Source organism: Endocarpon pusillum (assembly GCF_000464535.1).
Source record: "Endocarpon pusillum Z07020 unplaced genomic scaffold C713767, whole genome shotgun sequence".
Lineage (NCBI taxonomy): Eukaryota > Fungi > Ascomycota > Eurotiomycetes > Verrucariales > Verrucariaceae > Endocarpon > Endocarpon pusillum.
In genome coordinates, this window is record NW_006913559.1 from 16,640 (window position 1) to 44,514 (window position 27,875).

At 47.9% G+C, this 27,875-nt stretch overlaps 8 protein-coding genes across 8 annotated transcripts; 2 read left to right on the forward strand and 6 right to left on the reverse strand.

Annotated features, from left to right (window-relative positions):
• Nucleotides 1-2,929: 2,929 nt before the first annotated feature.
• On the reverse strand, nt 2,930-3,488 carry EPUS_04292 (uncharacterized protein; the record flags this gene model as incomplete). The annotated part of the gene is made up of 2 exons (XM_007788204.1): nt 2,930-3,234; nt 3,329-3,488. 2 exons carry the CDS (start codon nt 3,486-3,488, stop codon nt 2,930-2,932), a joined length of 465 nt encoding a protein of 154 aa, XP_007786394.1.
• Nucleotides 3,489-3,823: 335 nt separating this feature from the next.
• Nucleotides 3,824-5,704, reverse strand: EPUS_04293 (uncharacterized protein; the record flags this gene model as incomplete). Its single annotated transcript, XM_007788205.1, has 1 exon — nt 3,824-5,704. One exon carries the CDS (start codon nt 5,702-5,704, stop codon nt 3,824-3,826), a length of 1,881 nt encoding a protein of 626 aa, XP_007786395.1.
• Nucleotides 5,705-7,034: 1,330 nt separating this feature from the next.
• Nucleotides 7,035-8,590, reverse strand: EPUS_04294 (uncharacterized protein; the record flags this gene model as incomplete). Its single annotated transcript, XM_007788206.1, has 5 exons — nt 7,035-7,573; nt 7,623-7,732; nt 7,789-7,897; nt 7,948-8,243; nt 8,295-8,590. The coding sequence occupies 5 exons, from the start codon at nt 8,588-8,590 to the stop codon at nt 7,035-7,037; spliced, it is 1,350 nt and encodes a 449-aa protein (XP_007786396.1).
• Nucleotides 8,591-13,173: 4,583 nt separating this feature from the next.
• On the forward strand, nt 13,174-14,291 carry EPUS_04295 (uncharacterized protein; the record flags this gene model as incomplete). The annotated part of the gene is made up of 2 exons (XM_007788207.1): nt 13,174-13,408; nt 13,477-14,291. 2 exons carry the CDS (start codon nt 13,174-13,176, stop codon nt 14,289-14,291), a joined length of 1,050 nt encoding a protein of 349 aa, XP_007786397.1.
• Nucleotides 14,292-16,872: 2,581 nt separating this feature from the next.
• On the forward strand, nt 16,873-17,999 carry EPUS_04296 (uncharacterized protein; the record flags this gene model as incomplete). The annotated part of the gene is made up of 2 exons (XM_007788208.1): nt 16,873-17,213; nt 17,426-17,999. 2 exons carry the CDS (start codon nt 16,873-16,875, stop codon nt 17,997-17,999), a joined length of 915 nt encoding a protein of 304 aa, XP_007786398.1.
• Nucleotides 18,000-18,189: 190 nt separating this feature from the next.
• Nucleotides 18,190-20,316, reverse strand: EPUS_04297 (uncharacterized protein; the record flags this gene model as incomplete). Its single annotated transcript, XM_007788209.1, has 3 exons — nt 18,190-18,311; nt 18,522-19,674; nt 20,083-20,316. The coding sequence occupies 3 exons, from the start codon at nt 20,314-20,316 to the stop codon at nt 18,190-18,192; spliced, it is 1,509 nt and encodes a 502-aa protein (XP_007786399.1).
• Nucleotides 20,317-21,392: 1,076 nt separating this feature from the next.
• Nucleotides 21,393-23,279, reverse strand: EPUS_04298 (uncharacterized protein; the record flags this gene model as incomplete). The annotated part of the gene is made up of 1 exon (XM_007788210.1): nt 21,393-23,279. One exon carries the CDS (start codon nt 23,277-23,279, stop codon nt 21,393-21,395), a length of 1,887 nt encoding a protein of 628 aa, XP_007786400.1.
• A 1,409-nt stretch (nt 23,280-24,688) lies between these two features.
• EPUS_04299 (uncharacterized protein) lies at nt 24,689-27,852 on the reverse strand (the record flags this gene model as incomplete). The annotated part of the gene is made up of 4 exons (XM_007788211.1): nt 24,689-27,276; nt 27,328-27,447; nt 27,497-27,708; nt 27,761-27,852. 4 exons carry the CDS (start codon nt 27,850-27,852, stop codon nt 24,689-24,691), a joined length of 3,012 nt encoding a protein of 1,003 aa, XP_007786401.1.
• Between the last annotated feature and the right edge of the window lie 23 nt (nt 27,853-27,875).

Genomic DNA, 27,875 nt, shown 5'->3' on the forward strand with positions numbered 1-27,875 from the left:
TTCATCTCAGGCGCCTCTAGCGTCCTGCCCTCTTCCTTCCTCTAGCAGCTCCTGCACTTCGTATAGTATGTGTAATACTCGCGTGTTGCTGTCGCTATTATTCTCTTTCTCTGCTAGGTAGTCTGAGATGTTACTAATTACTTTGTCTTACTAAGTATTTATTCTTCTGTTAAATAAAGGTATACTTTATTATTTAACTTCTTTATTAAGATTATATTATAATAACTTATTAATTATAATTAAGATAATTAAGTAAAGAATTTACTTATTATAAAATTAGTACTTAGTAAACAAAATTCTACCTTTATAAGGACTAGCTTATTCTTTCTAGGATATAGATACTATCTAAAACTATTAAAGCGATTTAAACTAAAAGGTATAAGTAAAAAAATAACTCTAATTTAAAAAGCTAATAATATTATAATTAAATTAAAGTAAATAATAAAGTAGACTTAGTTAGTTATAATTAATATATAGTAAGAATAGGAATTATAAATAAATTAATATAGAAAAGCTTAACTAATATATAAAGTTAGTAACAAGGTATAATTATCCTTAAAGAATATCTTAATAAATTAACTCTTTAAGAAGTTAAATAATAGAGTAGCAAAGTATACTATAATAAAGATAGTTGGACTGCAAAGCTATCGCCTTAACATTACTAATATATATAACGTATTTAACATTAATCTGCTCTAACTAGCAACTAATAACGCCCTCTCTTTATAGCGCTTAAAAGACTATCAGCCACTATTAATAATTATTAATAAGAAAAAGGAATTTGAGATAAAGACAATTCTAAGGGAAAGGATACACCGCTGTTAAAAGCAATATAAAGTCAAATAGAAAGGTTACTTAAGACCGTCGTGGGAGCCAGCTTCCGCTCTGGAGGATACCGTCGCCCTAGATGAGTATAAACGACAGAAAAGGGGGGGTGATGTCATGGGGTAGAACCCATAGAGACCTGGGCCACAGCCTCAGGTCAACACGTAATGTCTTGGTGCGGCGTCACGTGATAGTGGGCATGTCACTAGGAATGTCCTTAGGGACTAGGGGCACAGCTCAGGAGGAAGGATAAAGGCACGGCTCAGGAGGAAAGATAGAGGCATAGAGACGGGTACAAATAACCTGTACTTCCCCCTTATATCATGAAACTCTTAAGTTTCGTCTCCTTATCAATAGGTAGCTAATCAAGAGCTTTTGCCTTTATTCGTGATCCCTTACACAAACCTAATTCTTAGTTAAGATATAAATTACTATAGTTATTTATACTTAGTTATACTTACTTATAATACTTATAAATATAATATAAGTAAAAGCAAAGATATAGACTCTAATAAGGCTAGAGGGTACAGACTCTGCTCTCCTAACTAATAGGAACCTCTAATACTAAAGAATCTACTTTTAATTATTATTAATAAGATATAACTAATTATAAATAAAAGTAAAAAAATAATAAAAGGAGAGATTAATATTACAGCACGTGAACATGCCAAGCACTGACAGGCACTACAGAGCTGCCTGGCACTCTGCGAAGGAACTATGACAGACTTGGACAGGACTGGACCCTGAACTACACACATGGTCAGACCTGGACAACGTAATGATCAGAGGTGATCAGGATGAGCACTCATGAGCAATGATCAGAGGTGATCAGGGTGAGCACTCATGAGCAATGATCAGAGGTGATCAGGGTAAGCACTCATGAGCAATGATCAGAGGTGATCAAGGTAAGCACTCATGAGCATTGTTCACTGCACTTCCTGTTCTCCCCAACCAACCCTTTGGACCCAGCTTCTAGTTAAGACTTGTCTTAACTAGTTGAGCCCTAATAATTAATATATTAAACATAGTTACTTATTATTTATTATATAAATATACTCTTATTCAAGTCTCTTTTTAATAATAAATCATAATTAATTCTATAAGCTTGTATAATAATTTTGCAATGGCTCGGAACTAGAACAAGTCAATAGTCCATAGATTGCTAAAACGTAAGCTGAGGAGTCTATCTACAGTGCGGCCAGCGCTCTACTCTATATACTCCTCCATCGAACACAAGGGGTGCTACTAGTTAACCTGCGCGGAGGATCCGACGGAGTATCTGCAGGGCCAGAAGCGGTAGCTTCCCTCTGGAGGAGATTGTACTTCCCTAAAGGGGTCGTATCAATCTCCTGTTCTATGGTACTCGTACGGGGAGCCACGTGCCGTACGGATGCCTCTATCGGCGGCATAGTAGCTTGACGGCAAGAGTTCCGCGTGCCGTTGTGGATACGCCATCGGCGCTGCCATCCGAGTGCTGCTATCCGAGTGCGTGGCTGGTCCCGTGTCTTTCCTGCGCCATAGCAGAGGAGATACTCCATCCATCACAAATTTTACTAGTAGTAGTAAGGTTTTCAGAAATCTATATGGACCCTTGGTGTGTTGAGTTAGTACGGAGTTTCAAAATTCCGATTTTGAATTTTAAAATTTTGATGTGTCCTCAACCTAATATTAGTCCGCTATAGCCATTATCTATTTGAGCTATTTCGATACTTCTATCCTCTAATTAAATGAATAGTAACTGCTTATAATCGAAGGACGTTATGTCAAGCCAATGCCAAGTCAAAAGTAGTACATTTGATAGCCTAATGCATTTAACGACCGAATACGTCAGATAAAATTTGTTACTTATTAGGGTCTATTGTACACCTAGGCTTATCACGTTAGGCGGCAACCTTTGGCTCAGACCACTTGAAGGGCAAGTATACACGAGTAATAGGGCCCAGGAATTAGAACCCAACACCCCGAATCTGGGCTCTCCGAGTTGCGAAAGGCCCAGAATCCGGCCCATCAAGGTAGAATTCAGTCGATGCTCAGGGCTGCTCAGGCTCGGAAGAGCCTTGCACAGCCACAGCTCAAGGCTGCTTATTCATCGCTCAGGTTACAGTCACGTGTGCTCAGGTCTTAAAGCGAAAATGGAATTAGGAGAGGTCAAGATGGGGGTGTGGATGTTGTGGTATCCTGCACCGCATCTTGACCACGCCTTGGCACCCAGATCATCGCAGCTTTTGGGGCTTTGGCAGGCTCGTACGCAGCGATACGGCTGGCTTATCTGCATACTCATCGTGGTATGCTTCTGACAGACTCTGAGATCTCCTGGCATGATTTCTTGTTGTGCTGCTGCTAATTGCAGTGGCGTATTACCCTCAACATTCTGTACGTTTGGCGCTCGTAGCAGCAGGTGCGGGTCAGCTTAGGATGATTAGTTTGTTATACGCGCATGGGGGCAGACGTTCACTTACGGAACAGGAGGAACTACGCAATGCCGCGGCCCCTTCATGCTTACCTCGATCCCTCAGCACCTTCGCCAGGTTGTTCATGCTCGTCGGTGTATCGGGATGCTCGAGCCCCATCACCAGCTTTCTCAGCCCCAGTATCTGTCCATGCATTTCCTCCGTCTCCTCGTACTTGCCTTGCAGTCTCAGCACTTCGGCCAGGTTATTCATGCTCGTCAGTGTCGAGGGATGCCCGAAGCCCAGCGTAACTTCCGTCAATTCAACGCATTATCATCGCAATGAAGTCGCAAGAAACGTGATGAATGTGTCGGCGAGGCCGTATGATCTGAGGGCCGGGAACCTTGGCGAATTATAGCAAAGTCAAGCACGCAGTGAGACTGCTGGAGCAGGTGGTTGAGATCCGTGAGCGGACTGAAGACTTCCACGCGCTTGTATTCATCTGCTCTAGGTCAGGGAATTGAGACTAAGAGCTTAGCTATTCTGTTGAACTTGCTTCGTCCTGTCACATTCCTCAATCAACCATTCTACCAATCAAGATATTCTTCCTAGGCGTTGATGACAATCAGTTCGATATTAGCTTGAACTGATTGCAGTGCCTCGCCCTTCATCAACCCATGGATGTAAGCCTCGCCTCCGAACCTCGTGATATTGCCGGTTTTCTTCAATACGTATGCCATTCTACCACCGAGAAGTATGCAGATGTCATCTCCACTACGAGTGCCTTCCGGCACCAACCCCAGAAACCCCTTTTCAGTCTTGCAGAGGGAGCGACTGCGTACCCGCTTCGTCAATGCCCTGTCGAACGCCAAAGCCTTTTCATACTCAGTCTGCGTGACGCGATGGTCGATTCCTTGTTCCATGGCGGCCAATCCCGCCTGCAGGCGGATAAATGCCTCGAAGTATGAGCCGTAGTCCGATGGCGCCTCAACGTCTGGCTTGAGTCGTTCCATAGCGGCTACGTTCATGATCAAGGTCCGCCATAGGGCTTCCATTTCAGTCCTTGATCCTCCCAGCCTTATGGGTGTTGAAGAGGAGTCTTTGACCATTTTCAGCGTGTCCTCGAACCACAGAGGCTTCCTTCGGAACTGTGCAGCACCAATGACTTCGGACAAGAACTCCACTTTGTCAATCACGGCGCCCGCTGCCCGGAGAGAGCGGCTCGACTCATCGTAATCAATCACAGCCGGACTAGCACCGGAAGCGGCATGTATTAAGTTGTTCTCATTGCTGGTGTCCATTGCATAGCCAGCCTTCGGGCGATTCGACCAGTCGGGAACCCAGGAGGGAAGATCAGACGATATTTGCGCAAAGGAAGCCGCAGCTAGAAGGGTCAAGGACCTCTCCCGTTTCATGATGCGGAATGCTATATCAGTGTAGAGCTTCCAGACGGGGCAGGAATAGTCGGGCACGATCCCGAGTTCATCCCAGTCTTTCGCAACGTTTGCCAAAGCGTAAACCTTATCTCGGGGATCTGTGCTCTTGAGCGTATGACACATGCTAAGTAGTAAGCGCATGCAGCTGAATCTCTGATAGTTGGCGACGCCTGCCTGGGTTCGGAGCATGAACATTTTATCCATAGGGTCCGGACTTGAAGCGGGTAGTCCAATATTGGGCGAGTCTTCGTCGGTAATGGCCAAGAAAGGGATGTATCCTCGGGAGGCGAAAATGCTCATTTCGCCCAGAACGGACCAGTCAAATTGGAGGCCTCCACACTGCATCATGATATTCTTATTCAAAATAGTCTCTTGCACGATCCACATTCGACTCGACCATGGGAGGGAAAGCACGTCCCTCAAGTAGCGCCATTGAGGGTCCGACCTATTCGGGAGACCGGCTTCTTCCAGCCTATCCAGATCTTTAATCCGGGGATCTGGAGTCCTAGGGTATCTTTTATGCACATATTGCTGGAGCTGGACGCCAAAGATGATTCCTAGCCATTGTTCCTCGTTGCCTTCACCAATATACGTGATCACGCGGTGACCTTTGCGGTAAGTGTCTCCCATAAGGAGGACCTGCTGATTTCGTTCGCTAACATCATCCTGATTGATGCAGATGCCATCAGCCCAGTACAGCGGCGATTCCTCTGGCTTCTGCATATCATTCATTGTCCCAGTCTTGATGTTGTATCCAGTGCCAGGAACGGCCATGTCTAACAATGCTGTGTGGAGGGACTTTGTGACTGGAATGTATGTCTGACCGCCCTCACAGTGGGCGGCGAAGGTTTTGTCGGGGGAACCCCAGACATACGACAGCGCATGATATGGAGGCGGGTTCTGGCTGAGTCGGACATGATGAATTTCACAGGACACCGGCTTCCTCTTGCGTTCGGGGCCGCCAGAGAGCTGGAGTAAACGTATTTCGTCCGCAAACTGGAGCGGTTCGTATCTGTAGCGGGACTTCCCTAGCGTAGATATAACTGAAGCCATGATGGAAGTAGAAAACGTGAAGAGAATATATGAAAAGATGTGAAGAGGATTTATATTTGAGAGCTTGCTATCTTGTTATTTAGATTGTGTAGTTGTGCGCGAAGCCGATCGTTCTCGTTCTCAAAACTTGTCTACTATCCCATGAGCCATCGAGAGACTGAGCCTAAGATCAAAGGAGAGTCTTCACCGACCCCATTTTGGTTGACATCTGACGAGGCTGAGGAAGCCAGCCAGCTTAAGCATTCCGCGGGCAGATGGGTGTAGCACGCCTCATTTGGCGCTATTGATCACCCATTCTGATGTTGAAGCAGGACCCTTTGGCGGTTAATCTTGGCAGGTGTACGGAGTTCTCTGTATATCCTGACTATGAAGAACCTGATAAGCTTATGACGTTCTGCCTGCAGTATCTTGACGTCGTACGGAGTATCACAATGTCTTCTTTTGAGCTAAGTATTCCGTACCATACGGAGTAGCATTGTGTTGAACTGCTGAGAGGGCCTATTGGCCAGGTTTTTTATGAATAATCCCTACCAAGATTCGGTGCAGGATACCAAATATCCTTTCTTAGCCTGAAGATAGGCTCATTGCCATCGCTGGTGTTGCAAAGTCACTACAGCCCCTCGTGAATGACGAGTATCTTGCAGGACTTTGGAAGAAATACCTCCATTATAATCTGGTTTGGTCCTTGTTTAACACACGCGGTGAACTACAACTGTCAGGGAGATATAGATGTACGGTATCCGTTCTCAGCACTGTAATTCGCTAACGAATCCACAGGTCCTTCGTGGTCGCTAATTGAGATGTAAATAAAACAAGTAATCGCCAGATACAGTCCGTTATTCCCAGAAGTCTAACTCTCTTAGCTGCTGTTTGAGAGGAATAAGCATAGAACTGGTGGAGCAGGACGGGATAGTCGACACATTGCGAACACTGTTCCACCCAGTCTTTAGGTCCTCGACCAACGACGATCTTCCTGTGACATCCCGTGACATCCCAAAAGACGAATTACGTCGCGTTGACTACCATGTTAGCGAGAAAATAGGCTCTGTTAGCATGACGGGGTGGGCCTCCCACGTAGAGTATGTATCTGTGAAACTACCTATGGTTACGCAGTAGTTACTTTCATCAGCAACTTTCATCAGCAAATTCGTAACGAAGACAAGATTACGTTAAGGAAAACATAAAAGAGTGGTAGTGATCTTCGCTCAAAATCCGCTCCGTATACTCGCATCAGTTTTGATGGTTCCCCCCCTCCCCTAAACATTCACCTACCATCCATCCAACTGCAACCCTCTCCTCTGTCCTACTATGCACCTGAACCCGCCAACACTCAAGGCAGCGCCGCCCCAGGAAACTGCGCCGCAAAATCATCGTTATAGTTTGCGATCTTGGCACAATTCGGGTCAATAAACGGCTGCAATTGGTTCTGCAACAGGTTCAATGCCGTGGCTAGGACAGTGCCGAGGAGCTTGCTCCTCAAAATATCCGGCACGACCGCGAGCGAGATCTGGTAGAAGTAGCAGACAAATTTCCGAGGGTTGAGCAGGTCCTGCGTGTTATAGGCGCCACCGGTGATGTCGGCTAGATTGACCCCGGCGAAGGAGTTGACGGTTCCGGTGTTGCCGCCAACGGCGACAACGCCGGGGGCGGTTTGCGCAAGGACGACTAGGTCTTGGGCGAAGGAGAGGGTAGTGTACTCGTTTTGTGGGCCGAGGGGTCGGCGGTACCAGTTGTATGGGATGCGCTCGTATCCGGGCCTGTAGGAGAGAGAGCCGTCTGGATTCTCTGTTATTGCGAAGAAATCTTTGAGGGTCTCTTTATCCAGGATGCCGTTGGGGTATTCGGCTGAATGATTGGACATCAGAGCGGCTGGGATTTATCAGTGCAAACATATTGAGAATGATGATGGTTGCCATACGAATGAAAGTGTGAGCTGCATTGGACACTGCAGGTCCTGCAAATGGGGGCCAGAAGAAGTATGGGTTGGTACTAATAGAGTTTTCTAAAGTGTACTTGCGATGCTTGGCCCTGTCATTCGTCAGAGCGGAGGTCAAGTAGTCCTGAGATGACAGGTAGGCGCTTACAGGACTCTGAGATCATAGTTTGGTACAGGGTCATCCTTTGCGAGGTCGTAAAGAGCTTTGAACAATGGAACGCGCAGAGTGCTCACATCTCCGCTATTTAAGTAATAGTCTGTACCAGTCAGTGATTTGCTTTATCTTAAGGCAATAGTCCGAAAAGACCTCCTCTGGTAGGACTAGCGTCTCCTTCGTATTTATTGTGACTGCCACTGAGCCCATCACCATTACCGATGATAGGCAAGCCCAGTAACGGAGGCGGAGCCTTGCCAATGCTCCAAGTCTGTGCTATTGGATCACCGTCAACGAGAGTTGCATAGAGGCTCAGTGGAAGGGCGAAGCTGAATGCAAGACCATACACCTGCTGCACCGCAGTTGCGCCTTGTACAAGCCCGACCACACCACTTCGTGGAAGGTATCCGTGATTGGCGAGTGCATTGAGTCCAGGGCAAGGACCTCGGCTGTATCTGGTCAGCCTTGCTTGCTCATCGTTGCAAATATTATGATCGTACATGTCATTTGGCCCCGGTGGTGTCCAGGCATGCACACCTGAAACGTCGATTTCCTGATTTTCGTTGAAGGCGGTAAACTGTCTCTTGTTGAGACCCGGTTCATCTTCGTGGTTAACGGGTACATCGCGGAGATCCCGCTTTTCAAGAATCTGTCGGAGCTTGCTCGGATTCACAGATGCCAGGTCGATGTCTCCTTTGCCAGTACCAGCCTCGCGCTTGAAAGGGCACAAGGCTCTTGTGAACGACGGAGCGGTGGTCAGGAGAGTGGCAATCGCAGCAACGGCAAGAGATTTCATGATGATAGATGACTTCAAGCTCACTCAATGGGAGATTCTGCATGACCAGTGGGGGTTCATATATTCCCCCTCCTAGTACAGCGCTGGCCGGCTCCCACCTAATACGCTTTCTTACCTTCTTCTAAACATTCCCGACCCACCTCCCGCGCCATCCCATTTTCCTGGATACTTCTTCAAGCCCAAATGCCGCCATCGTGAGGCATTATTTCAGATATTTGACAACGCCGACATCCCGAAAATGGAATGCTATAGCACCATAAAAGTCTGTTGAAGGACCAGAAAACTGGAGAACTTACGTCCTTCTGCTGAAGATCACCGCGCCCGCATACTCGAGATGCGCTTAGTGTACTGTAAAGTTTTCACTTGTTCAATATATTTTTGAGCAACTGCCTCATTCACCTTCGGCGTATGCTCTATTCAAACGCAGTCTTTGGCTGTCAGACCAATCATCCGCAAGCCTTCTTCCCAACCCTTCTCTTAGCCCCTTATTCAGGGAGAAAATACATCATGTGGTCGACTATCGATTGAAGCAATTGTCCTAGATCATGTTGAGCTTGCGCTAGTATGATGTGTCTCCATAGTAGCACCGGACCCAGATTGGTCTTGCGCTAGATTCGATCAAGATCTTAGGATGTCGACAGTGGCATAGTAACCAGATAACTCTTGCCCTGAATTGGAACAAGCTCCTAGACATCTCTCAACCGGAGCGTCCAAGAGACTTGCTGCAGCCCAAAGTCTCTAATACCTGGACCAATTCGGAGTGGGTTCCGATCAGAAGTTATGAGCCCTTTCCGATCGTTTGATCCACATTTCGAATGTGTGGGCCGTAATCACGTCATCTTTGCTGAATATAGTTCTATCGGCCATCCTTAGATTTGAAGTTTCCAGTCCGCACGGTGTTTTACATTCCTGATGGATTTCAGGGCCAATCATCTGGAGGACATTGGTGAGCACAGAATCACTCACTCATTATGGTCATTTCCAAGATTCTAGTCCTCTGATTAGAGCCAGGCGCATCAGCAGCTTGTCAAAATAAGCATCAATCAATCAAGTAATCGAAGAAGCGAAATCAAATCAACAGTGACAGAAATCAGAATCAGTCTACCAGAAGAGGAACCGTATATCTACCACTCCACCAAAAAGACAACGCTTTTAGGTTTCGAACCTAACTGGTAGATATACTTTTCATAGCAGACTCCAGAGACATGATAACCAGATAGTAGTCAATACAGGAGCGGTTTTTATGTTACCTCTTTGGGATCTGCTGTCGGTGCTGAACAGCAAATCTATGACGAAGCAAATCTTTAGTCAGAGCCAAATAATTTAGTGGCCTGTACAGAGTACATAACGCGTAAAGACTAATTCTTGAGTTAGTCACATACTTCAATTATGATGAATTAACGCACATTCCGTTAAGCCTTCCAACGATTGGTATTGAGTCGCTCTGAGGAAATCATTAATGCAGATCGTTGTGCGACAAGCTGTTATGCGACAAACCTCTATTATATGCCGTTGGAGACCAGATTGCCCTTGTGACCATAGGCTAGTTTTGTCATGAGCAGGAACTGATCATTTCCATTCTTATACATGAGCTACTGAAACTGGTCTCCTTGCCTTAACATTCCTAGAAGTGATCTAAGAGGATAGCCTTGTAACCAACATTCTATCAAGGCCAGATTTAGAGGTTTTTCCTACAACAAAACGTATCAGTGGCTGTGCCTTGGAGCCGACGATCTAAGAATATCCTTTTCTGTACCCTTCTGTTTCCCTTGATAGATTTGATCGATCGCTCGAAATCAGAGCCGTCAACGGGGTGTTCCTAGATTGGAATTCCTCATTCTAGATGTACGAAACGGGTCGCCTGTCTGCCTGTTCATATGCAGACGCGCCATGTTGGAAACAGTGACCCTTTCGCTCCCATATAGGAAGTTATCCAGACCCAACACGTCGGTGTTGTATCTTTGCAGTTCTTCCGCAGATTCACATACTCCAGCTACCCAAACGAAGGATGATACGAGATCAAGCCACCAGATTGCATCAGTAGCCGAAATTAGCGGTGGAGGGTTGCAAAATATAAAGTGCTTGGGCTCTTGTCCAAACTGCCAATAGTAGTCCTCAGTATATGCCCTCCCATTTTCGTCCTTCCTGCTGCCCATCAATGCCGACAGTGCATATAAAGGCCAACCAGACGAGTCAGACAGTTCCAAAAACGGATCTTGCTCATCGAAAAGCGCTTCAATAAGGGTAATAGATTGAGGCTGATTAATGCCGGCACCTTTTAAACAAGGGTTATCACGCCAATTCGCCTTCAAGAGGTCACCAGGATCAGGGTTTTCAGACTCGCCGTGCTGCAAATATCTCAGAGCTGGTTCGAAATGAACAATGGCTTGAGCGACTCGTTTCCATACTTCTAACCTGTAAAGTAGGCCCTGTACAGTGATAAAGTTATTGCGGTTGGGCGTTCTTTGGATCTCGTAGCACCGATGTAGGTACGCCCAAGTCCCACGAACATTATCTTGCCAACTTGAATCAGTATTCCACATATCGAACCATGGCGATTCCAGGCTGATTTTCTCTAAAGCATTGATAAGTTAGCTGCTAAGGAAAACAGTGAAAAACGACCGATTCAGTATGGAAATTAATAACTTACCGTATGACGACCTAGAATGAAAAGGCGCAGAAAGTTCGCCCTCTACTGTCCACTTGTTTCCGTCCCCGGACTCTCCCTGCATTTCCATATCATGCGATCCAGGTCTCTCAGCGTTATAGTTGTTTATAAGGGTTTCTAGAAAGGTTCTCATAGTCGGCCTTAGCTGCCCTGAACCTTTTGGTGCAATCATAAAATCTGTTCGGAGCCTGGCGCGTAAACATGCCCTACTGCGTCTCTGATCCGCCTGAGAGGGCGGCGCCCACATTGGCCAACTCGGCTTTAAAACTTGGTTGCCAGTTAGCTCTGCGGTGTAATTCCAAGCAAGTCGGGGTCTTGCATGTCGGGCCATTTGGCTACCTCCACCTGGTGGCTGGGCACCTTCACCTACAAGCCAGTTTCGCGCCCTGTTTGCACCTGTAGGCTCCGTTTGATTTGCCATCGTTCGTGTGAGTGCAGATGGGTCAACGTGCTGCCTGTTACGAACACCTAGAGGATCTTGTGACCCCCCCCGAGCCGCATTCTGTATGTTTGGCTTTGTAGAGGAATCTTTTCGTGGAAGTCGCCCATCTTTTCTTATTTTGACGTTCAAGTGGGCATTCTGCCGACGACGACAAGAACTGCTTTGAGGAGTCTGGGAGTCATCTTTGTTGCTTGCAAGCGCAGTATGGACGTTCTGTTGTACAACCGAGCTTGTCTGAGCAGGCTGGTAAACTTCTCCGGTAAGTGATATTCCCGAGATTGGTCTCTGAGCGATGCTAATACCTCGAGAAATTGGTTGTAATTGTCTGATTGATAGAGTTCCCTGTTGTTAAGGGCGCCTTCGCTGTTCTGGAGGTCCAGGATCACTGTCGTTAGATTCTTCATCCCTCTTTCGATTCCTGTGCTGCCCCATGACTTTGGTAGGGCAAAGATCAATCTAGGGAAAATATTGTAATATTAAAACTAGAGGCGGAGATATTATCTTGATTGATGGGGCAGTACTGAGGAGGTAGCTGTTCAGATAGAAGAGAAAACGATCAAAAACAGTAAAGGTCGAATTCTCATTAACGGGATGATCAATGTGGAGACAAGCTCTGTTGCATATGCTTCCACTAGGGTGTTTCAGAGGGCAGCACGAACACCAGCAGAATGGTCTCACGACTGAATCATGCATATGAAACTTGAAAATGGGTTAGCTAGAGATGTCTCAAGTTAGGCCATAGCGACCATTACGGCTTGACCCGGGACAGCCATACTCAACAGCCATTTTCGAGCGCCTCATTATCCGGCCCTTGGCAGTCCGGTATGAATCCACGTGATCACACAGTAGTAATTTGTATGAGCAAGTCCTCAGTATTATTCCACATTGCCCATTCCACTGCCATTCGTGACTTGAAGCCTCTCTGTTGCCCCGATTAGTATTCTGAGATAGATTTCTTGATGTTGAGTTGCTCTGGCCATGTATACCTCATGGATAGCCTCCGTAGGCTGCCCTGCCCATAGTCGGCCTGCGCTTGGAGCGCTTCATCAACAGTCACCCCTCATTGTGGCTTTATCACCGCCTACAGGTGAGGTATTCAGCTCGTTTGAGCATTGTCTTCAACGCCTCCAGGTTTTCGCAGTATCTCAGGGTTTCGCCGTCGTTATTCGTGGCACAGGCTAAGCGTTGACGCCGTCTAAACGCTTTCTGTGTATTCATCATGACGATGAGACTCGGAATCAGCGTAGACTTTCGGAGAGCGTTCTTAAGAACTCTGAGGGCAAGATAATCAGTAACAGAAAACGAGGCGCCACAGCAACAAGCAGAAGGGCTGTACATGATATACTTATTGCTCATTCAAGGATATAGACAAGCGTGAATCTGACGTCAAAGGATATAGTCTCTCTGCGTCTGAAATCGATCATTCTCATCGTCTTGTTAATAAACCTCTAATGTACGAAAGTGTCAGAAGGAATGGCTCTGTTCTCTCTCAAAAAGGCGCAGGGCGCAGAAACAAGATATATGACAGAAAAGCGCCCCTATTTGGCGCACAGACCAACAACATCAATCAGTGGCCCTGTACGTTCAACAGAAAGTAACCAGCTGCTCATTCTCGAGTATCAACAGCTGGTTACGTCAGCTGTAAATCAACGAACGAAGGTCATCTCTTACTCTTTGAGTCGAAACATCCTCGATTGTGATGATTATGGTGTCTGTTGAGCTCAAAGAAGTACTACAACCTCGTCCGAACGCAGTCGGCTGATAAGAGAGATTCAGAGTCGATTCAAGGCCTTCTCAAGACTCTCGATGATGCCAAATTCGTCCATCATGAGAGACTCAACTTCGAATATGATAATGAGGGCAAAGTGACGAGCAAACAGCTCATTCAGATCTGGTTTTCTCACTCTCAACAGCTTAAGATAGCTCAGCGCTTTGTTGCAGATCAGGTCCTTGTTATTGACGGTACTTTTAATACAAATGAGCTTCGTCTATCTCTTCTCGCTGCTGTGAGTATCACGAATTCTGGGTCTACATTTCCTGTAGCCTTCAGCTACTGCTCTTCAGAAAGTACGGAGTCGTTGGTCTTCTTCTTTGAATGCCTCAAACGCGAATGCTTCGCCGACGATATACCTCCTTGTCGTGTTGTTATCGGAGATCAAGCTGCTGGCCTCATCACAGCTGTGTCTATAGTCTTCCCAAACGCGATTCTACAGAGCTGCGACTGGCATGCTGTTCAAGCGATGCTAAAGCGATCTCGAACGTCAGGCTATAAAAAGAACCAAATCGATATTCTACAAGATCTGTGCTGGATCTACGTCAAGAGCTCTACGAGTCAAGAGCTTCAGAATAATCGTCAACAGCTTCTTGATGAGGTGCGACCTTCAGAGAAGAAGTACATTATAGAGACGTGGATACCAAATATCCTTTCTTACCCAGCTTCCCTGAATGGGCTGGCACATCTTTTCCTCCTCTTAGTGATTGGAACAAGCAGTCAGGGCATTTCCAACTGGGATATCTACCTACCCGATCTTCAGTCCACTACAGCGACACCCCTTGCTCTTCACCAGCGAAAGAAAAAAAAAATTAGTTAAGAATTCCACCGCGCTGTTATTATCCATTTTCCTGACCCGTGAAAAAGCGATCTGTCATGAATCCAAGCAGTAAGTAATGGATATACTCGGCAATTACAAAATAAAGCTTTGAACACTCCTTAAAAATGGTCTGCCTCTCCAATCTCATCCTTCAGCTCATTGTCCTCAGCATGTCCAAACGTATAGCATAGCGGTCCCCCAAATTGAACTAAGCTGACCCCCTCCCGGGTTCTCAACCATATTGCCTCTACTCGATATCCCATCACATTTCGTATTTTACCCTGCAGCGAGCGGTTTTTCTGGCGATGGAAAAATAGTCAGCCTCAATCCCCAGTTTCCACCCCTTCATCCAATCTCTCTCCTACCCTGACCTACCCACCTATCTGCTCTGTAGCAAGCTATTGCTATATCTATCATATCATATCATATCACTTTAGACGAGGAGTGCAGAGGCCAGTTCGCACCTCTCAGACTGTCTGTGTTTGTCTGTCTGTCTGTCTGTCTGTCTGTCTGTCTGTCTGTCTGTCTGTCTGTCTGTCTGTCTGTCTGTCTGTCTGTCTGTCTGTCTGTCTGTCTGTCTGTCTGTCTGTCTGTCTGTCTGTCTGTCTGTCTGTCTGTCTGTCTGTCTGTCTGTCTGTCTGTCTGTCTGTCTGTCTGTCTGTCTGTCTGTCTGTCTGTCTGTCTGTCTGTCTGTCTGTCTGTCTGTCTGTCTGTCTGTCTGTCTGTCTGTCTGTCTGTCTGTCTGTCTGTCTGTCTGTCTGTCTGTCTGTCTGTCTGTCTGTCTGTCTGTCTGTCTGTCTGTCTGTCTGTCTGTCTGTCTGTCTGTCTGTCTGTCTGTCTGTCTGTCTGTCTGTCTGTCTGTCTGTCTGTCTGTCTGTCTGTCTGTCTGTCTGTCTGTCTGTCTGTCTGTCTGTCTGTCTGTCTGTCTGTCTGTCTGGTAACTAGATTTTCTACGCTGCGTCCAAGGGAGGAAATGGCAGGAGTGAATGGGTGAGGGAGGTTTAAGAGATGTGATGGAGTTGCACGCCTTCCAAAGTCATCTTGCCACGGTGGCAAGAAGTCCATGCTTGGATATGACAGGCTTATCACACCAAAGTTGTAGAGCAGGAAACAACCAGTCCCATAAGTGTTCTTGGCCAATCCAGGCTGTAAACCCCTTTTGGCCCACCAGGGCGGCCGCCTGGTCTCTCCCCAAGACAGCCTGTTATTGGCATGCCCCTTGAGTGGGCCGGTGGCCCATAGAACCGTAGTCTTGGGGCGTGGGAGGATTTGATGATCCTAGGAAGATTCAGTTCGAAGGGTCCAAGTCGAAAGAAGTTGATAAGGGAGTCGTCATCTTCTAAGGTGTGAATATCCATGAACATGGTTCGAGAGGGCGTTGGTAGGGTCTGTTACGAAGACGCTCACTCTTCCATGGGCTACCATTGAGTCGGCAGACAAGCCACGAGTCGATTGTGCCGCAACATAGAATCCCATTCTCATCAGCATGGGAGGCCTTCGGTTCGTTTTCTAGGAGCGAGAGGAGCTTATCGACGGAGGGATATAAAAGAGTAACTTGACCAAAAAGAAAATGAAGAAATGATGATTCTCTGTCTAGTTTGAAGGTCCTACCCTATGCAGATCAGTAATTGGGGTCAGTTTGGCAGCACTGAATCATTCATCTGCAATCTCGCAATAGAAGTTTTCAGGATAAAACGTCTAACGAGGATACTTGTCTTAGTGGGTCAGACTAGTCTATGGCTGCCGGCGCTAGCTCAAGGAGCCAATCAGGAAATTCAGTACAGAAACTATCTTCTAGTCAGACATACGTGGTACAAGTTGAAGTTGAAGTAGAAGTAGAAGTACAGCACAGGAAGGGCCTCTTTTGATTGAGTGGGGATTCCTTAGAATTCTTCTAGTTTCCAGGCTGATTCTTACAGATAGAAGAGCCAATTTGCTCGTTCTCTTCCGTTCTCTTCCAAGTTGGTCCCACCAAGACGAGAGTGAAATCACCCTCCGAAGCCACTGTTGTGCTCAGCAGAGCATGAATACTCGGGCTGTTCTACGCAAGGAGACTCTTCTCCGTCTCTAGCATGGTACCGAACCTACTATGTAGGAGACACGACAGTTGATCCGGAGAGAATCCCAGGGTCGATACGCTACAGCCAATCCTCCTTCCCTGTTTGCATACCCCTCCCTCAACATGGCTCCCTTGGGCCATCCTGCATCAGAATCCAAGCAACTAGATCTCAACCAGGCCATCCATTTGCTGTGACCTGCACGAGGGTTACACGAACAGCCTGGATTGGGATCTGTAGTACCACGTACGTCGCATCTCTTCCCTTTTCCACCATTTATCCGGTCGAGGAAACACATCACATGGTGTGTTACACTACCATCCAATGCTGTGGAACGATGTCGCCGGCCACGAGCATAACGACCAAGGGCCCTTGTCTGCTTCTCCTCACGGCTTTACGAGCAAAGGACCTATATTACCGAGGTCTCCCACTTGGTCGATAGGTGAGCAGCAGGAGGTCAGGAGAAGGAACAGTTTCTCAATTTTCCATTATTCTACGTTCTCCTCTTAACCCTGCCTTCAATCATGTCCGAATCCGACAAGGAAACCTCAACCTATCATAATGGGAATACTCACCTAGAATCGTTCGCACCACCCGTCGACGGCAATCGAAGACGAACATCCGTAATAGGACAACCAGCTTACACCGAGAAAGGACCCTTGATCAACCACGAAATTCCTCAAGCCGACGTCGTCCAGGAAGAACCAGACCTAGCTTGGAGTCGCATTAGACGCTACTTCCGCGAACCCCTCGCCGAGTTCTTCGGCGTCTTCATCCTCATCCTCTTCGGCGACGGCGTCGTCGCTCAAGTCGTGCTGAGCGGAGGCAGGAATGGTGACTATCAATCCATATCGTGGGGATGGGGGTAAGCACAACCCATGCGTACACACTCACGCAAAAACATGACCATATTCAAAACCACCATCCTAACATCCAACCCCTTCAAGACTAGGAGTCATGCTCGGTGTCTACACCTCCGGCATCTCCGGCGCGCACCTCAACCCGGCCGTCACCCTGACTAACTGCATCTTCCGACGCTTCCCCTTCCGCAAATTCCCCGGCTACCTCGTCGCCCAGGTGCTGGGCGCCATGTGCGCCTCCGGCGTCGTCTACGCCAACTACAAATCCCCGCTCGACACGCACCGTGCCCGGCTCCGGCTCCAACACCAGCACTGCCGGCATCTTCTGCACCTACCCGGCGCCCTTCATGACCAAGACGGGCATGTTCTTCAGCGAGTTCATCGCGTCCGCCATCCTGATGTTCTGCATCTACGCGCTCAAGGACGACGGCAACCTCGGCGCCGGCCACCTGACGCCCCTGGCCCCCTTCTTCGTCATCTTCGGCATCGGCGCCTGCTTCGGCTGGGAGACCGGCTACGCTATCAACCTCGCACGCGATTTCGGTCCGAGACTCATGTCGTATTTCCTGGGCTATGGCCACGAGGTATGGAGTGCGGGGGGGTATTATTTCTGGGTTCCGATGGTGGCGCCGTTTTTTGGTTGTGCGTTCGGCGGCTGGTTGTACGATATGTTCCTCTTCACCGGCGTCAGTCCGATTAACACGCCGTATGTCGGGTTGCAGCGGTTGGTGAGGCCGCGGAGGAGTGTGTGGTCCAATACGTATCAAGATCGCCATAGCGGCGTGGTGTGAGGTAATTGGTGGTGCCAGCGGGGCGAGTAGGAAATAAGTTATGTGTCTCCAGGTGGCCCCGGCCAGAGGGAGAGTGGTAGAGATGTATATTACACTATACTATATGATATCCCAGAGCGTGAACAAAGGCAACCAACCAACTCTACCTGACTCTACTAAAAAACAACTCCATCCCCATTTCCCATCCTCCTCACACCGCGGGAGCGACCGAGAAGAGCTTATTGAACATATTCCCCGCATCATAGCGAGCCTTCAACTCCTGCAGCCGGGCGTAATTACCACCGAAGACATCGCGAGATTTCTCGTCATATTCTGCCCGTGGCCGCCACCGCCACCGCTGAGGTTAGCGTCTGATTCCAGCACGAGGATAGGATGAGACGATTGGTGGAGAAAGGATAGAGAGCATGATATAAGATAGGAGGGGTTTGGAAGAGATGGGTGGGGAAGATGTTTGGAAGATTGAGTGAGTGAGTGGAAAAGAGGGTCGAGAGGAAGGGAGAGAAAGGAAAAAAGAAAACTCACGATCATAATTCCCATAGACACCCAGCCCTTCCCCCTTTCCATCACTACCTTTACTCCTTGACAGTTCAGCCTTGAACATGTCCGCCACCTCCCTCGCCCAAGCCCGCGACCTCGCGTCATGCTCTGGACTGGTCCACATGGGACCCACCATGGCATTCATCCTCCTCCCGCGGTTCGCGAAACTCATCTCGTGATTCGCCACCTCACAGATCTTGCCCGGTTCGAAGATCTCGTACAGCAACAGACTCTCCTGGCTGTGCGGGACTTCGGACGTGAACTGCGCGTAGGCGTCCATGGTGGATTTGACAAAGTCGAATCGCAGCGGCAGCGTGAAGGAGGCGCCTTTCATGCTGACGCGTCTTCCCTGCGGGACATGGAGCATGCGATTGACGCTGTTGTAGGGCACGCTGGTTGCGGTGTTCATGATCGGGCCGAGATCGAGCAGCCGCTGAAACCGCGCTCGGCCTTCCTCTTCGGTGCCGTCGTAGAACACCGCGATGATGATCAGAACCTGCCCACCGGCGGGAGGGGGACGGCTGAAACCGAGGACGCATGCACCTCGTCCTCTCATCTCGAGGATGATTTCGTTCAGGACGTCAAGGATATCGGCCAGTTTTTCGGTGGGGAATAACATGACTCCGGCCCAGACGTTATCCTGTTTCCAGGCTTGGAGGATGAATTCGGTGACGACACCAAAGTTCTGGCCCCCGCCTCGGAGCGCCCAGAATAGATCCGCGTTCTCGTCTTTGCTGGCCCTGACCACCTCCCCGCTTGCGAGGACGATTTCGCAAGAGATGAGGTTGTCGATGACCAGTCCGTGCGTGCCGCTGAGCCAACCATAGCCACCGCCCAGAGTCAGGCCGCCAACTCCAGTGTCGGCCACCGTCCCTCCAACGGTTGCAAGACCATGTTCCCATGCGGCATCATCGACGTCGGACCACTGAGCGCCGCCTTGTACGGCAAGGGTTTTTGCGGTGGAGTCGACCGTGACGGAGCGCATCGAGGAGAGGTCGATAACTAATCCGCCAGACGTGGAAGAGGCACCAGCAGTAGAGTGACCACCGCCTCGGACGGCAAGGTCGATGGTATGTTCAGAGGCATATCGAAGCGCTTTGGCGATTGCTGAGGGAGTCTTGAGGAGAAGGACAGCACCCTGGATTTGGAAGAGTTCAGTGAGCAGGATGTCAAGCTTCAGCGAACAACTGGATAGTGAAAGATGATCATGATAATCCTGGAAAGACAATGGTAGAAGGAGGTCCAATTCGGTGCTCATCAAACGACGCCAGCTATCATTTCAGCGCTCGACATCTGCACACTTTTCAACTTCCTCGAACTCTGCGCAGTCTAGCGAGCTTGGAACCATCGCATGAAGTCGTTGTTCTTACTGGCGTCCTCGTGAGGCCTACATGTCTCAAGAGAGGATTTCGCAAGAATGGTATAAAGACAAATTTGAATGCACAAAACCTCATTCCAGATCATGCTAATGAACCAGAATTCATAGCACCTTATCAAAGCTTGGAAAGAATCTTGACATATCCAGCATAGTAGGGATAGCACTCACAGCTCTTTTCTCAGCAGCTCGACTCCACCTCCTCAAACTGTCCTCGTATCCGTCATCTCCCGGCACAAGCAGGATGGACCCTTCGTCAAGTTCCTTCAATGCTTTGCGTAGATCAGACACATGTTGTTCCGTCACCGGCTTACGATCGGTTGTAGCAGGAAGACTGCTGCAAGACCATGCATTCTGGTTGTCAGGCAAGGAGACAATGGTATCCGTGTTCCCAACAGAACCCATTGTCGGTATGTTTTTGACAGACAGTAGGGAGAAGACGCCGACGGAATGGCTCACAGATACGAAAAGGGGAGTCCTAAAGCGGATATAAATTTTAACAACGCAAATGCAGAAAGAAGATAGAGAAGTAGGAACGTTATGGGATTCTGGAATCCAGATACAAGAAAAGTATCCGAGAACGTAGAAGGGTCAGTTGGGTATTTCTAGGCCGAAAAATTCTGCTCGGCGGCGTCGACTGATCGAGACGCTCCAGCCCCCCGTTCACAAGCCCTATCATAGGACAATCAGGCGAGTCCTACGTAGTAAGCTTGGGACAAGCTTGCCATCGTGTTGTAGCGCTCGTTCGCAGAGCACGGCTAAGGGAGACTCTATCTGACACTATATCTGATAGCGGTACAGTAGTAGACATTATGGAACATGCTCACTCTGGCTGGCCCGATTCCAAATCATCCCGTTGTGCGGCTGGATATTAGGCCTAACGTTAAGTCATCTTTCGTAATATTTATAATCAGTCCAACGCAGGAAATGATGGCCTGATCCGTCAAGCACAAGCCACTCGAACTGAATTCAGGCTTGCGGCAAACACTAGGGGCCGGTATTGCACTTCTCGAAGCAGCCCGTGCGACGGTGGTACAAGATCTCCTTCTGATCTTGGTTTAGATCACAGACAATGGAAGGAGATCTGGTACAACATGATCGGACGGGAGTTCAGCCCAACAAGGTCTGACTTAACGTAGTGCTTAGATTGCTTTCATATCAAATTGGAAAGCATAAGCAGCCACCCGTGTTCGTTCTCGTCCGATTGTCATTGAAGGGCATCGTAAAGCTCAGGGAGTACTGATTTAATAAGAAATCGAAATAAATAGTGCAAAGACTGTGCTGTATGTCTCGCTGTCTGCTTCTATGCTCTCTATCTAATGATAAGTACCACGGCCAGTAATGCCGTTGCCATGTGCGCATGTGTATGTGTGGTTACAAGTCCTTCCGAAAAACAATATCCAAAAAACACCTGAGACGAATAATTAAAATCTTTGGTACTCAATGCCCCCGTCAATGCCTCTTGTCTCTTCCCCTCCTCGTTAAATGTCGTCCCCCTCACCCAGATAGCCGGCCTCCAGCAAGCTTGAGCTGGCCACGTAGCTGAATCCGCCGAAAGGATCAGTCGAGCTGAGGCCTCCTGTGAACCGTTCCCTGATGGGGCTGACACCTAAGTTTGTGAACTCAGTGCTAAAGTTCTCGGCCAATTCGGGATCGGTGATGAGCGGTCTAATTGGTGGTTCGAGCTCTCGTCTCTCCAACTTTACCCAATCGATCTTCCGGAAGAAGCGATGTTTCTTCATGATTGCAACATCTGGCTTTCCCTTCGCACCCAATCTCTTGTTTGGTTCCTTGCGTAACAACCTCGTGAGTAGGTCCTTGGCGTCTGGTGAGAGAAAATATGGCAGACTCAGTTTCTGCTTGACGATGTTCTGCTGGATCTTGGTATAGTTGTTACCACCAAACGGAGGAGACCCGGTCAGAAGATCAAAGCCCAGAGCACCGAGAGACCACCAATCGCATTGCTTTCCATAGCCTGGACCAATTGAGGAGAGTTCAGAACCACGAATCACTTCTGGCGCCATGTATTCAATCGTGCCAATGCCCGTGCTGTTGCAACGGCTACTGCCAGGAGTAGATGGATCCTCAACCGCTACTTTGCTCAATCCGAAGTCAGTGAGCAAGAGGTGGCCCTCGGAGTCAAGGAGGCAGTTTTCTGGCTTAAGATCACGATAGATGACTCCAACATTGTGGTGAAGATGATCAAGAGCGAGGACCATCTCTGCCATGTAGAAAGCAGCCACGTCTTCACCAAAGAATTTCTCCATCTCGAGATGATGGAAAAGCTCACCACCTTGAGCGTATTCAAGGATCAAGTACAGCTTCTCGCAATCCTGGAAAGCATAGTAGAGATTGACAATGAAAGGATGTCGATTGACAGATTCGAGAATAGAACGTTCGGTCTTGGTCTGCTCAACAAGCTTCTTGTGCACGGTAAGTGATGCTTTGCGAAATTGTTTCTGGGCGAATAGACGATTTGATGAGTGCTGCTTCACCAGATGAACGGTACCAAAAGTCCCTTTCCCCAGACATTTCAGTGTCGTAAAATCTGCTGCCGTCATCTTGCGGGTCATCATTGAAGAAGCACGCTGATCAGGACAAATAGTTGACAGAGAACTCGGCTTCGGATTCGTACTCTCACTCAGAAAAGGGTTGACAAAGTCTTGGTCAAGTGGCACTTCATAACTGATCATATCCGAAGTCGAATCATCTTCCGTGCCAGTTTCAGATGTCGTGCTGATTTCGCTGCTCGGAGTTTCAGAGCCAAGTTTGCTTCGTGCTAAAGAGGCTGACCGGCTTCCAGGTCGACTACCGAGATTGAGAGCATCAAGCTGTAGCTTAAGACTGCTGACTGCTGGAGAAGCAGGACGAATCCCAGGACTGGCCCCTGCAAGGGGTGGAGGTCGCGGGACAGGAGATTTGACTTTTGGACTACCTCTTGCGTGAGCAGATTCTTCAGCGCCTGAATCGCCAGGTGTGAATCCTCGGATAGTACTCAATGCTGGCGACGCTTTTTCCATGTTTTGCTTTCTCCTCTTCTTTTTGGCAGCTTTCGCAGAAAGAGCTGCTCCCGCTCTGACTACCTCGACACGCCCTCGGCCTGCTTCAGGTTCTTCCATTATGATCTTACTCTGATCTCGCGCATTCTTGTCAGTTGGTGGACTTCGAGCCCTTATTGGGGTGATCTGAGGCTCGTCCCCCAACACGTCTGACACACCCAGGCCAGTCACGACAGATTCGATGTTATCCGGCTCAGCGGCGCGTGCCATTTTAGTTTGGTCCTCCATCAGATTCGACGTCAGCGTTAACGTTGACGAGGGTTCTAAGACTTGTGGCGATGAATAGGCTGAATGGTCGCGAAAGCTCATTGTCGAAGACGATCGATGGTGTCTGGGTGTTCTGAAGGACTGACGCTCCTTGAGCTGAGATGCTGTCTCAATCGACGCGCTTCGATTGAGTAATTTCTGTGAGTCTAAAAATGGTCTCAGCCCAAGCTGCAGGTGAGGTCGCAGTCATAGAGTAACTCACAATATTTCTATCAATGCTATTTTCCCGTCCGCCTTTGTTCAAGGCGGACTCTGCGCCAGTAGCCAGATGCTATCACTATTTGTGATTGGAGCCAGGTAGGAAATCAAGTCAATTCCAGGGGTCAGTAGGTGTACATGGCAAGCGCGAACTGGTCCATAGGAAGTGAATTGAATAGAAGACGATACTGTGTTCTGGCCCATAGATGGTTTTTTACGAGTTGTGATTGGACTGGATGAAAATTGAACAGTGAAGCAAGTTGCGATCAAGCAGTGAATGTAGCTGAGTGAATGCGACGAACAGAAATGAGAGGATCATTCAATTCCCAGCAAACTTGAGGACTTGGTTCCGCTTTCAGCTCCGAAGCCCGGGAGAAACTAGATCGGTCCTAGTTAGTCTGCCAAGATATATTTCGGCATGGAAGGGAGAGATAATACGTAAGGAAATTTTGGGGGAAAGGACGAGGCTTTCTGTGAATAAGTGATTTGATGCTTCAATTTGTGAATATATAGTGGATCATGCTCCACTCGACTCGTCGCCACAAGGAGACACTCCTCCCATCTAACTCTTCACCCGCACAGACACTCTAGGAAATCAGATATGTCAACCTGTATGAGTGCTCGTTGGTTGGAATTTTTACACGAAGCCCCCTACGTTGCACCTACATTTAATTTAAAATATCTTTTCTAATCTTTATTTATGCGCTCTTTCTCATTTCTTTTCTTTGTCTTATAAGCCGTGTGCTGTAGATAATCTTGTCAGTTTTACATTTCTTTGAAACGTAATATATTGAACATACTGTCATCATTTTTGTTCGTGATTGTATTAGGTCAGGAGGAAAGAGAGTTTTAGAAGGAAGTACTGTGGTCTTGTGATGTCTTTTTAGACTAGATGAATAAGATCATTTCAGATAGTAGGACATCTCCAGTCACAAGAGACAGTTCAAAGGTGGTGAGATATGTTGAAGCTAGTCTGCGAAGAAAAGAAATGGTGGTTTTGTCTAACCGGTCTTTCATATAATTTTATTAGCTATGAATCAAGAAGAGCTGCTGTACTATGCATGCCAATGATCGGCATAACAACAACTCTGTTCGAAACAGGAAATTTTGACTCCGTCTCAAGCTGAACAATACTGAAGGCCATTTTCTCGTTATCTTTCATCAGAAAAGAACATACATGATCAGACTCCAACTCAAATCAAGTCCAGGGTCTCAATCAGCTTCCAACCCAAAAAAAAATAACAAAATCTACCTCATTCATCTCTTCCACAATCATGGTGAGCCTGAATCAGCTTCCTAACGGCATGATGGCCATGCTTTGATGCAAGTTCCACTGCTCTTCTGTATTGCGTCTTTCCAGAGCCATGAAGTTCAGCACCAGCATTTAATAGTAGCTGGACCACGTCGATCCGGCCGTGCTCCGCAGCTCCCTCCAGTGCTGTTCTTCCGAACCACCTTGATCCCTGCGCGTTGACGTCCGCACCAGCATCGAGCAAAATCAGGGCGATCCCAAGATAGCCCTTGATTGCAGAGACTTGAAGTGCAGTCACCCCGCCCCAGGAGACTGGCGGGGCATTAACTTCCGCACCCGCATCTAGGAGAAGTTGAACAATCTCAATATCGCCTTTCTCAGCTGCTTTTTGAAGGGCATTCCTTCTCCGACTATAATTATCATAATTAACCTCCTTATCATCAGGTGCTGGGGTTTTGATATCTGCACCAGCATTTAGAAGAAGTTGAACCATCCTAATATTGTTGTTCTGAATTGCTGTCTCAAGCACTGTTCTTTCATAATTAACACAAGTTGTGAGGGCGTTAATATCTGCATAAGCAGCTAGTAAGAGTTGAACCAGTTTGACGTTGTCTTCTGCAACTGCTTTGTGAAGAGCTGTGCCTTTGTGATGAATTGCTGAGGTATTAGCATCTGCTCCAAGATTTAGAAGTAATTGAACGAGTTTGAAATCCCCGCTGTATGCTGCTGCTTGAAGTGCAGTTATTCCATGACCAGAAGCCGGCGGAGCATTCACTTCTGCCCCAGCATCTAGAAGAACTTGAACCATCTCAATATTACCTCTCTTGGCTGCTGCCTGAAGAGCTGTTCCTACAAAGTTATCGAAGTATTTTCTGCAATTATCAGCAGAAGCCGGGGGAGCGTTGACTTCCGCACCAGCACCTAGAAGAAATTGAACCATCGTAACACTACCTCCATCAGCTGATATCTGAAGAGCTGTTCTTCGATTGCGAGCCGCTGGGGCATTAACATCTGCACCAACAGCCAGAAGAATCTGAACTAGCTCAAAGTGGCCTCTCTGAGCTGCAGCTTGGAGTGCTGTGTCTCCGAACAGAGAATCTCCTCGAGCGTTGACATCTGCGCCGGCAATTAACAGAATTCGAATCATCTCAATACTGCCTTGCCGAGCTGCTGCTTGGAGGGCCGTTGTGTCCGCATAGCCATTTCCTGGGACATTTACGTCTGCATTAGCGGCCAAAAGAAAGTGTACCATCTCAATGTTCCCTGCTGCTGCTGCACGTGTAAGTGCAGGGTTTCCGAGTGTCTTAGCTCCTGGATCATTGATATCTGCACCAGCATCTAGAAGAATCTGAACCAGTTCGAAGTGATTTTTCTCAGCTGCTGCTTGCAGTGCCGTTTTCCCCTCATCATACGCACTTGGTGGGGCGTTGACATCTGCGCCCACAGTTAACAGAACTTGAACCGCCTCAATATAGCCGTCTTCAGCTGCCGTTTGGAGGGCTGTTATTCCATAACATCCATCTCCTACAGCATCAACACATGCACCAGCAGCTAGCAGACTTTGAATCACCTCAATGTTGCCTCCCTCAACTGCCACTTGAAGTGCTGGTTGACATCCTGATAAATAATTGACATCTGCGTCAGCAATAAGAAGAAGATCAGTTACTTCAATGCTGCCGTTCATAGCTGCTAGATAAAGGGCGGTCCCTTCCCAAATACTTGCTGGTGCATCAACATCTGCACCAGCATCTAAAAGAATCCTAACTAGCTCTGGGTGGTCTTTTTGGGCTGCAATTTGAAGTGCGGTCATTCCTTCATCAAGAAAGGCTGGGGCGTTGACATCTGCACCTGCAGCTAACAGAAATCGAACTAACTCAATGTTTTTTGTCGAGACAGCCTCTTGGAGAGGAGACCTCCCTAGTACTTCTTCTTCTTCTTCATCAGCGGTTGCTTGGGCGTTAACATCTGCACCGGCATCCAGAAGAGCTTCAACCAACTCAATACTACCCGTTTCAACGACATAATAAAGAGGTGTCCTTCTTTCGCTCATCTCCCATACATTTGGGTCTATGCCAGCTTCGAGAATCTCCCGGATAATCATACCATTACCGACTTTTGCGGCAGCTATGAGAAGCTTTTCTGCAAAAGCTTTAATTGCTGATGCTTTTGTAGAGAGTAGAGACCTAAGGAGTTGCAAGTTTCTCTGCTGCTGAAGATATTCGATCATCGTGTTGGTGTTTTCAGCTGGTAACATGTTGTTCGATATCAAATACAGAGCGAGACTGAGTTGTTGAGGGCTTGCACCCAGCTTGATAAGACCCTGCGGTTTGCTGACGCCCGGTGGAAACTCTCCATCGAGTTGCTCTGGCAGTACAGCACGCAAACGAGAATGGATGTTCCGGATACTATTGGCGCGCCCGGTAAGCGTCGTACTCGTAGCCCAGGAAGCCAGAAGCGACGTATTTTCTCCAGATGCGCCAGGCGTTGAGTCTCTTGAGCCGTGGGCGTTCGATGTTGAGATAGGGACGGTTTTGGTAGACGAGACAAGCAAATCAGCTGCAATGCCGGCTAGATCTGGGTAGTGGCTGACTGGTGCGCTGTAAGTAAGCAATAAGGAATAAGGGGACGTAACTAGTATACCTCCAGGATCAATGATGGTCTGGAACTGGAACCAAGGGAGACTACTTAACAGATAGTTGTTAGGCGAAATAGCAGGGGGTGTGCAAATGTAAAATCCCTCTGGCGTTTTTGGACTCGGTGCTGCTGAATATAAGTAATTCTGTCTACTACAAGTATATGAGAATATTACCTTGGCCATAACGCTCTTGTGCAGTAGGGAAGTGCCGCGAAAACTCCTTACGGATTTTTTTCTGTGGGATCATGACACCATCAATGTAGAGGATGCTCTCCTTGCGATCTCTTTTTCGCTTTTCCACACATCTCTGTGCGTCCACCCATTTCTGAGCTGCCTGTTTCTTGCGAAATCCCCATATTTTGAATTGATTCTCATATTGCGCTGTGCTATCACATATTTAGCGCCAAGTAAGTTCAAAATCTGTTAGCCTTGCATTACTGTGCATTGCGAAAGTGTTGCAATTCCTTGGCGCTACCCTCGAATTGCTGGCGCCGCGGGGCAGAATTGCGGTGTGGGCAGAGGATGGCCATTTACCACCTAATTATCGTAGTAG